The sequence below is a fragment of the Panthera tigris genome, chromosome D2 (genome assembly GCF_018350195.1).
Source record: "Panthera tigris isolate Pti1 chromosome D2, P.tigris_Pti1_mat1.1, whole genome shotgun sequence".
Taxonomy (NCBI): domain Eukaryota; kingdom Metazoa; phylum Chordata; class Mammalia; order Carnivora; family Felidae; genus Panthera; species Panthera tigris.
This window is the reverse complement of record NC_056670.1, coordinates 59,383,948-59,394,451: the sequence shown is the minus strand read 5'-3', so window position 1 is coordinate 59,394,451 and position 10,504 is coordinate 59,383,948. Positions and strand designations below refer to the sequence as shown.

Below are 10,504 nucleotides of genomic sequence, written 5' to 3'. Positions count from 1 at the left end.
CCGGTTCCTGCCCTGCAGGAGGACCAGGGTTAAGGAAAGTGCCAAGTTCCAGGGCTACGGTTTCACGGGGCAGGGGCAGTGGCAGATGGCCTGTGGAAAGGAGGCGTCGCTCAAGGAAGAGGATGGCTCCCAAGGAGGGGAGGCCACCCAAATGGATGCTTCTTGAGGGCAGAGGCTCCAAACAGGCAGATTCGTGGAAGGCGGAAGCTCTTCTTGGGGCCTTCGCTGGCCCTTGGAGGGCCTCACATGCTAGACGAGTGGATGCATGTGCTTCCACCCAGCGCTCCCGGCGGCCAGGCCGATGGGGGAGGGGGTCTGCTCCCTGGGCCGGCCCGCACCCCGCAGCGGCTCCAAGGGCCGCGGGTGTGAGGGGCGGGTCCAGGCCTCGGCCCGCGCCGCCCCCATGTGACCCGGTCCGACATGGTGTCGCCTCCTCCCGGGGCGGCTGCGGCGGCGGCTCCGGCTCGGCTCTGCGTCGGGCCGGGCCCGCGGCCGCTCATGGGCAGCCAGGGCCACCCGGGGCCGCCCGGGAACTGCGGGCCCGGCGAGGGCGAGGGCGGGGAGGCGAGGAAACTGCAGGAAGGGAGGGTCGCGAGGGGGAAGCGAAGGAAGGGGAAGGGGAAGGGGAAAGCGGGAGCGGGGCAAGGCGGAAGAGGAAGCGGGGCGGAAGGGAATCCGGGGCCGCAGAAGGCGAAGGAGGCAGCGGGGCTGGGGGCCGAGGCGGGAGCTAGCGCAGGCCCGGGGGAGGAAGGAGAGGGCTGCGGAAGCGTGGAGGAAAGGGAGAGAAGGATCGTACGCGGAGATGCGGGGAGCGCAGGGGCGGGGAAGGAGGCCAGAGGAAGAGGTGATGGCAAGAAGGAGGAATGGAGGGTCAGGCCTGGGCGGCGGGAGGACGCCAGGCCGGGGAGAGCACAGGGACGAGGGGGCCAGGCTTGGGGCTGCATCGCGGGGGCTGGGGCGGCGGGGAGGCCATGGCGGCGGCGACCGAGGAGGAGGCGGCGGCCCGGGAGCCGGCCGGCCGCCCCGCTGCGGGGCCCGCGCTCTTGCGCCTGCCGGAGGAGCTGCTGCTGCTCATCTGCTCCTACCTGGACATGCGGGCCCTCGGCCGCCTGGCGCAGGTGTGCCGCTGGCTGCGGCGCTTCACCAGCTGCGACCTGCTCTGGCGCCGGATAGCCCGGGCCTCGCTCAACTCCGGCTTCACGCGGCTCGGCACCGACCTGTAAGCGCCCGCTCGCCCGCCCGCTCCCCGCCCCGGGCCGGCCGGCGTCCCGGGAAAGGGCGGGGCGCCGCGGCCTGGTCGGCCGGGGCTGTGTCGCACCCCGAACGCCGCCCGAGGCCCGGACCCGGCCTGTGCCCGGACCCCTCCCCAAGAGCCCCTCTCCTGTCGGAGGCCCCCATCCGAGAAGCCTCCCGTGAGCATCCCTCAGTCGGCACCCTCCCTGGGCGGCTTCTCACAATTAGCCCGTCTTAAGCACTGCCTTCAGCTTGTAATCGTGTCTTCCCTCGCAGAGGGTGACCGACCTGGTTCCTCAGCTCCCCAGGAGCCAGGCTGGCCTGAGGCTTCGCACGCCTCCTCTGGTCCAGGTGTAGGACCCATGTCCGCCATGTGGTCTGTCAGAACGTTTTTGTGGACGGACGTTCATCCGCTCACCCTCTTCTGAAGGCTGTTGGGCTGCAGGGCTCGGATGGAATCGAATGTGGAGAAAAGGGCTCAGACCTGAAAAGGCCCCTGGTCCAAGTGTCACCCATAGTTTATGGCTTGATACAGGCAGAACACACAAAAAGGGGTGCCTGCTTATGGCAGGGGACTGGATTAGGTGTAGGTGGTATACGAAGGTTTGTTTGGTGTTGCATTTGACCTGTTTTGGGTGGGATCTGAGACCTGTGCATGGAAAACTTTGAACCACCTGAGCTATTAAGTAGGAAGGGAAGAAAATATATAGCATTGAGTGAGTAAAAGCTTTCAGACTGCACCTAACTGCATCCAGTATGGGTTTCCAAAACGGTAATTATGAAACAGTATAACAACATTAAAGAAAGTTTTTAAAACATAAAGAGCTATAATACCACCACCTTAGACAACTACTCATGATTTAAAATGACTTTTCAGTTGCATAACCCCCCGCCCATCCCTCAGTTGCTGTCTTACTGGTCCTGACAAAATAGGTGCATAATAAATGTTTGTGGACTCTACCAAAACGGAGATTAAAAACATTCCTCTAATATTAAACTTTCATGATGTGTCCAGCTTTTTGCTATTATAGATAATGAATAAAGCATTTTTGGGTGATAGCTTTACTGACATATGTTACATACCATACCTATGTCGCTCAAGATTGGCTTCAGTGGATCAAAGGTTATGGTTTGTAAAATTGTACCAAGTTACAGCGGCACCAGCAAAGAAGGATTAACCAATTTCATGTGAAAATTAAAAAACTCTGCTATTTTAGTGGGCATACGATGGTGTCTCAAAGTTTTGTTGTTTTATGATTTTGCTTTTTTTTTTTTTTAACCACTGACCCCAATAAATATTTTCCCATGTGTTTGTTTCACCTGTGAGATTGTCTGTACCTAGTCTTTGCCCATTTATTATTGGGGTCTTGATGTTTTTCTCATAAATTTGAAATCCTGTGGGTCATAGATCCTAGGCTCTCATCTGTCATCTTTGATGCAAATATTTTCCCCAGTCCTTTTTACTTTACTATTTTAGTGTATAGAAGTTTTACACTTCAGTATATCAGAATCTTTCAGTCTTTTGTGATTTTTTTTTCTTCTTTTACCCCAAAGCTGAGAAATTTACAATTTTTCCACAGACCAGATAAATCATTTTGATATTCTGCTGGTTTTCTTATAATTTGATTTTTTAAAATAGTTAACACTTCCATCAATATCAGTTTTGTTTAGGTGCAAGGGTGAATTCAACTTTTTTTTTTCTCCCGAAACAACTGCCTAGTTGTTACTATACTTTTTGTTAAATAATTCTCCTTCCCTTTGTTTTAGAAAGCTTATGTTGCCAATTATTAAGTGTGTGTGTGTGTGTGTGTGTGTGTATGTATGTATGTACATCTGAACTCCATTTTGTTCCACAGATACATTTTTACATCTCATACTATTGTAATATTGTTGCTTTTTGGTAGAGTCTAATATCTGTTAAGGTTATATTATCCTTGTTGGATTTTTAAAAACTTGTTTGTTTATTTATTTATTTAGAGAGAGAGAGTGAGAGAGAGAAAGAGCACTCAGGGCAGGGGCAGAGAGGGAGAGCGAATCCCTAGCAGGCTCCATGCTGTCAGCACAGAGCCTGATGTGGGGCTCAAACTCACAAACTGTGAGATCATGACCTGAGCTGAAATCAAGAGTCAGACACTTAACTGAAATAGCCACCCAGGCACCCCTCCTTGTTGGATTTTTTTTTTTTAATGTGTGTCATGTCTCCACTCCCAGCCAACTCCCCAGCAAAAAAATTCTGTGCCTCTTCAAAAGTTTCTGTGGTTTTCAATGTAAAATTCCTATATATCTATTGTTAAATTTATTCCTAAGTATTCTTAAATGTGTTATGCATTTTTTTTTTTTTTTTTTTTTTTTTTTTTTTTTTTGTGAATGCAGTCTCTTTTCCAGTATGTTTTCCAACTGGGTATTATTAATGATGTACAAGATTACTATAATCTTTTGTAAATTTTGAACCTGATCATTTTGCTTAACTTTTATTCTAGTATGATTTTGTCTGGTTATCCAGTTGTCAAATTGGTTATCTAGTATGATGATAATGATTCTTTGGGATTTTTTGGCATGCGGTCTTGTACCTTTGTTTCTTATAAGAAAAATTCTTTTGGCGCATCTGGGTGGCTCAGTCAGTTAAGCGTGTGCCTTTGGCTCAGGTCATGATCTCACTGTTCGTAGGTTTGGGCCCTGTGTCAGGCTCTGTGCTGACAGCCTGGAGCCTGCTTCAGATTCTGTGTCTCCTTCTCTCTCTGCCCTTCCCCTTCTCTCTCTCTCTCTCTCTCTCTCTCTCAAAAATAAATAAACATTTAAAAATATTTAAAAAAAAAAGAAGAATTCTTTCAAAAAAATTATCAGTTGACCTTTAAGGGAACCCAAGCCAGCTAAGGCAAAGCTTAGCTTTCTTTCCTTAGAGAGATTAAATGAATGAATGAAAGAATTGATGTTCAGTTCTCTTTCTTTTTCCAATGGTCTAAAGAGAGATTATGAGAATGAGTGTTCATTCTGTAAGCACTAACAACAAAATGAAATGAGTTTATAGTATAAATTGCTTTGAGACTGTCAAGTAATATGGCTTTATTATTTATTAGCCATGTGTGTTTTGATTTCTTGCCTGTGTCCTGGGATGAGGTATCTCCGACATTCTAGGGAAGTTGTTTTACCACAGACCTGATAAAGAGCAGGGTCACCGCTCGTGTTTTCTGAGTTGAGGGAAGAAGTTATGCGGGTTACAGCAGGTGGAGAGAATGTTTACCAGTGTGGTCTGTTTCTGGACAGCTGCAGAGGCGTGATAAGCCACCAAGAGAGGTGGTTGTCATCCCTGGAGGGAGACAGCACACACCCCAGTCCTCGTAGGGCATCAGGGAGCCTGGGCCCAAAGTATAAAGAGACTATGGCTGCTTGGATAGTGGCAGGACTATAGTTGATGGTTTGGGCTAATTAACTGCAGACCGGACAGTGGGATATTTTTATGAGCACAACACGAAACTTCATTTTCTCAAACGTTACACAAACTCACCGGCCTGAGTTTTATCATCTCTAAGAACAGGAATGGCCTACCCAGTAAAATGAGGCTTAAACGTACTCCTGTGTAAGCACGAGCAGTGTTCGGCACACAGTAGGCACTCGAGAAGTTGTCGTAAAATGGAACTTTTTACTTGCCTGGTTTGTCCTCTCATCAGTCTGTATATAGCAAAAGTGGAGATGGTTTGAACTGGCGGTGCTGCTTACAGACAGGAGGTGGGGGGAAACACACACACACACACACACACACACACACACACACAGCTTAGTTTCTGTCACCTGTCCGGAATGTTTTTGGAAGCATGACAGCACAACCTGTGGGCCTAGGGTCTGCACTCCCTGCTGGAGAGCTTCTTGATGGTCAGAAACACAAACTGCTAAGGTTTACTGACCTTCCGGCCCAGGGCAAGTCCCATTCAGTTTGGCTGTTCCTAACCTGATCATAGCTTTGTTGAGTAAGATGAACTGCTTTGGTTCCTTGTGATTTGTTAATGGTCTTATACTTGTGCTTGAAGGCATTCTGGCCACTTTAAAACCACAAACAAATAATTTGCTTCCCTTTAGGCCTCTTGCCCAAACAGTGAACATGGGTAGGGATCCTGAGCTTTTTTAAAAAAAAGTGAGCACAAAGACAGTTTGAGTCAGTCATCTGGTTTAAAATCAGTTTCGTTTGAAGGTTTTATGAAGCCTGGGGGAATAGAAAGATCTTCAATATAAAAATAAAGGAAATGTTTCATATAGGAATCTTTTAAATTTTCCCTGAAGAGTAGGAGGAAAACTAACTTAGTTTAGTCTTCACGAACAAAACAGTGAAATTTAACCCTGTCAGTTTATAATGAAGGTTGAAAGCAAGAAGTAGACAGACTATATGACAGGTGGACGAGCAGAGGTACTGTCTACAACTCCGAATAGTGAAAATGATAACGAGCTGAGAACAGAAAGAATAAAATATACCTGTGTATGTACATCTGTGGGGGTTTTAAAAATACTTTTGCCAATCTTAATTCCTCCCAAATTAAGTCCAGTATGTTTTCAAACTTGAATTTCATTTTAAATATCCTTTGAGCAATGCCTGGGTGCTCTCTTGCATTTGCTTGTGGTAGAATTGCCTAGAATGAACAATAGGTGTTTAGGAAGTGAGGCTCTGAGGCGTTTGCCCTGGCATGTATATTCATTCCTCAGCCAGGGTCTTGCAGGCTTGGAGCTCTTTGAGGCTGGGGAACGGGGTATCTATTTCAGTGATGATTAACGTCCAGAGTGGGGAGATGGACACAGATAAGCAGAGTGTGTTTGTTTGTTTTAAAATGATTGCACCTAAGAGCATTTTTTTGGCCCAGAAAGCATAAAGTTTCCTTTCCTAACTCTGACCTGGAGAAGGCATTGCTGCCTGGTTACATTTAAGGTCTAAACAGTGATTTTCAGAAAACAATTAGCAACTTAAAGTAGCTTAGGCTTTCTCCTTCCCCTTTCTGCCTTGCCTGGGAAGGGGCGTCCCTTTCTTGTTCTGTAGTTGACTGAAAAGTTTCATAGGTGGATGTATTTAACTGTAGTCGTTTTGAAAAGGCCTTATTTTTGATGGTTTTGTTGAGTCAATAAAAGTCGAGTTCAGTTTACGTGCTTTTTAAAATAAATAAAACAATACACCTGTGGAAGCAGGCCTAGTACAGTTAGCATCTCCAAATGCAAACTGGAAGAATGGAAGGTCTTTTCCTCCAAGACCTTGAGAATATAGAGCTGCTTGTATCCTTTGCAGTCTTGTAACACTGGAATAGTAGGGGATGCATTTTCTAGCATTCAAGGCAGAAACACGGAGAAACCCAAAGTCTTCACCGTTTCTAAGATGAGCAATTCCTATTGGAATGCGATCTCAGAAAATATTTCGATACACCATACTTTGAATTTTCTGTGTCTGGTACCTTCACCTTAGGTAAAGGTTGTGAGCTGCTGAAATCAAACTGACAATGAGGTTACTGAGGAAGCGTACAGGTCTTTGAAAAAAAATATTTTGGAGTGTTTGGTGTAAAATTACCTTTGTGTGACAACCTTAACTCTGCGTTGACCCTGGCATTGGATTAGTTCTGTTTACGAGTCATAACGATAGAACAGGGAGTATTTAGGCAGACTCTTCTTTTTTAATTTTTTTTTTTTTTTTCAACGTTTTTATTTATTTTTGGGACAGAGAGAGACAGAGCATGAACGGGGGAGGGGCAGAGAGAGAGGGAGACACAGAATCGGAAACAGGCTCCAGGCTCCGAGCCATCAGCCCAGAGCCTGACGCGGGGCTCGAACTCACGGACCGCGAGATCGTGACCTGGCTGAAGTCGGACGCTTAACCGACTGCGCCACCCAGGCGCCCCTAGGCAGACTCTTCTTAAGACCAGTACATTTTGAAAATTTAAGATGAGGTCAACTGTTTGAAAAAATGAGGACAAAGCCAAGTATTGAATTTTCAGTGAAAATTGGCATATCCTTCACTTTGATCCACAGGAACACATTTTTGCTAAGTTCCAGAATTTATCTCAGGTGCATCAACCATCAGGTGAGGTTGAGAATCCAAAGATTTGGTTGTCCTTTCTGTTCAGCAGTCTTGTTTAGATTTGAACAGGATTCAGATGGAACTCTGAAACAAGGTGGTTGTACTAATTAAAAATATGTTCATGAATCCTGAATCATGTGAACGCCTGAGCTGTATCTGAAGCTGAGGATGAGACTATCTGGAGAAAGAATTTACCTCTTGTTAGAGTTTAGCTGCCTTGTCTCAACTTTGAGTCAGTTCTTCATTATATCCAAACCATCCACATTGCCCTCCCTGGAAGTCTGGGCCACCCAATGGGCCTGCCCCTCTTTAGCCCACAATTAATTGCCAGTACATTCTTTCTTCTTCTCCTTCTTTTTTGGTATTTGACATGAGCTCAAATTGCTGAGAAAGGTGACAACTGTGAAATGAAGACAGGGCTTAGAGACACCTTAAAAAATACATGCAAAGGCCACTAAATGACAAGAGCAGACTGCCAGGCTCTTTCAAAACATCACCACGTCTGTTGACTTTCCATTCCTTGTCTGCAGCACAAAATTGGAGGTCAAAGAATCATAGGAGTTAGAGATGGAAAAGACATTTGGGGTCAGCCAGTTCATCCCTCCGCCTTCTTCTGCCCCTGATTCCAAATCATTCCTTACATTATATTTTCTCCTCCAGCTCTTGTACAGTTTTCACGGTCTTCACTCAACCCCGGCTGTCACCTTTGGGGAATGATGCTGGAGGCTCCATCCAGTTTCTCCTCGGCAGAGAGAGATATTGCCTCTGCCCCCAGTTGACATTCATGAACTTCTTTGTTGGTGGTCTCAGCTGAGAGGCCGAAGACTAACTGGAAGTCTCTCTGCTGCCTGGTGTTGGGGCTTTTCTAACAGAACCGAAGCACATTTAGTGTGTGATGATGTTGGGGTAGGGCAAAAGGGCTGGGATACAGCGTAGTCATTGCTGAATTTGTTCCTAGACTTTTGTTTTGCAAGGCTCTTGACCTGAAAGGAGGGGTGTGTGTGTGTGTGTGTGTGTGTGTGTGTGTGTGTATGTGTGTGTGTGTGTGTGTGTGTGTGTGTACAAGGCATGTGGTATTGGGGAGGTGAACAGAGACAAGGAAATTACACCGAACTGGAATTTGGTAAAAATCCAAACTTGGAAATTGGTGGGTTAAGCAAACAAATAAAGGATACTAGTCCTGTGAAGCAGAGAATTATTTCAAGAAATGCCTGTTAGGGAAGAAACAGAGTGGTGGCTGACTGTAGAAGTTTCAGCTTATAGTCAAGTTGAGGGGATCAGATGGGTGGAGGCAAGTATTTTGGCTAGGGGACACTGTGGCTTTTGGGGTCTCGGCTTTAAGAAAGTAGAGAAAGAGAGGTCTTATGTTCACTGGCTGCATGGTTTGGCAGGGGGAATGGTCATTTTTAGAGGCAGCTTAGGAAGGTTACCCCCAGCTCCCCATCTTGTTCTAGCAGCTGTTGGGAGCAGTCCGAAGGGGGTATTATATTTCTTCTGGTAACTCTGCCAAGAATGAGAGGAAATCCACAATCTGTGGGCTTTTTGGGGGGAATGGGGATGGGGTGGCAGGTGATGGGACAGGGAAATTAAATTGTTTTATAGTAAATATGTTGAGATACTTTTCCTGGAAAGCTTTTTCACCAAAAAGAATGGTATTTCCCCCGGTTCACTAGCTCGTAATGGGTTCTTTCCCTGCAGAGAAAGGGAAATAGTCCTCTTCCAGTACATCTTTTTCTTTCTTTCCTGTAGCTCCAGCTTTGACCTCCCATGTTGCTTTGAATTATTTTTTTTCAGGAAGTCCATAATTGAAAAGGTGGGTTGAGAGTCAGATACGGGTGCTGTGTGTGCATTAAGAGGTGCTGTGTGCACCTCTGTCTAGAAGTGAGTTACTAAAGAAGAACCTCTCATTTATCCATTATCTTGGCTGTAGTTTGACTTTATCATAATGGCCTAGAAACTAGAGATGTAAAAAGTTGCTGGGTGGCGTCTGGTTCATGTTCTTTCCATCCCTTCATCCAGGCTGGAAGGGCACCAGGGATTTTCAAGCCTGGCTACTTGGGCTGGGAACCTGTTTTAGTGATTAATATGGAACACAGTTGCAAGATTAAAAACAATAAAAAACAACCCCAAGAAGCAGAGCAGTGTAATTATTCCTTACATTTCAGATGGAGAGCCCAGGGAAAAGTCATTCTCGAGGTATGAGAACAAAGTCCACTTGTGAAGCTGCTAGTGCCTAATTCATGACTCACTGAGAGGACGGCCTGTTCACAAAAAATAGTGGCATCTTTCTTGCTGTTGTTTTTTTTCTCAGAAACTGCTAGGTCAGCCTTTCTGAAAGTTGTGCTGCGGGATTCTTGAAAAACTGATTCTGTGATGAAATGAGTGCAGGAAATGCTGTGCTCCACATCCCTTCTCTTAGGGGTTCACAGTGCCCACTGGTAAATTAAAGGCACTGAGAAGTCCTGTGATAGAGAGACCTGTTTAATTTTGTTTCGGTCAGTGTTGTCTAAAGCGTTTTGATCATAAAATTTGCCTACCTGCTTAATATCTCTTAACATCTCGGAGAGCATACATGGTCAAATACAGAACTTGACCAATAGTAGGAGGAAATGAATGTGAGTGTGAACACATTCCTAAATCCTCTGCTCAGGGTTATGAATTAGTGTTATGCCTAGTGCTTCTGAAACTTCTTTGGACAGCTTTGACATGTGGTACCACATTAAGGTAATTTATCTGCTCAAGTTCCTTCCTTCAAGCCTCTCTAGCGTAAGAATTTGGGGGCTCTGGTTGCATTCCTGAAGGTGTGGTGTATTATACATTTTACGAAGGGCCTTTGGAGCTAGAAGGTAGCATGTCCAGGCTCCTGAAAAGCTACGGGTATTGTTGAAAGTGTGACTTACCAAAGGGAGAATTGTACTTTTGAGAAGTAACGTAAGCAATGCCTAAGCAGTGTCTATCAGAATACCAATCACGCTAGGCCCAGGGTTCTCCCCTTTTGTGTCCAAGACATTTGTATGCTGTGAGAATTTTTGGTAGTACGTTAAAGGGTTAAAAGGTAATTTTTTTTATAAAACAAGTTTTAGAAAGTTGAAAAACCTGTGCATTTACTTATTTACCATCTGGTGTGTTACTGTTTGAGTGAACTGTTTACTGCCCTGACCTTGTTCTCTTATATCCTTTGAGGTGAAGTTCATATACGTTCCTCCAAACACACAGTCTTCATCT

General features: G+C 45.7%; 1 protein-coding gene across 1 annotated transcript in view; it reads left to right on the top strand.

Moving 5' to 3' along the window:
• Positions 1 to 483: 483 nt before the first annotated feature.
• Positions 484 to 10,504, top strand: part of FBXW4 (F-box and WD repeat domain containing 4) — an 80,785-nt gene continuing 70,764 nt past the window's right edge. Inside the window, 2 exon segments of the mRNA XM_042959754.1 lie at positions 484 to 966; positions 969 to 1,219. Of these exon segments, the coding sequence (XP_042815688.1) occupies positions 499 to 966; positions 969 to 1,219 (719 nt within the window). The 5' untranslated portion in view covers positions 484 to 498.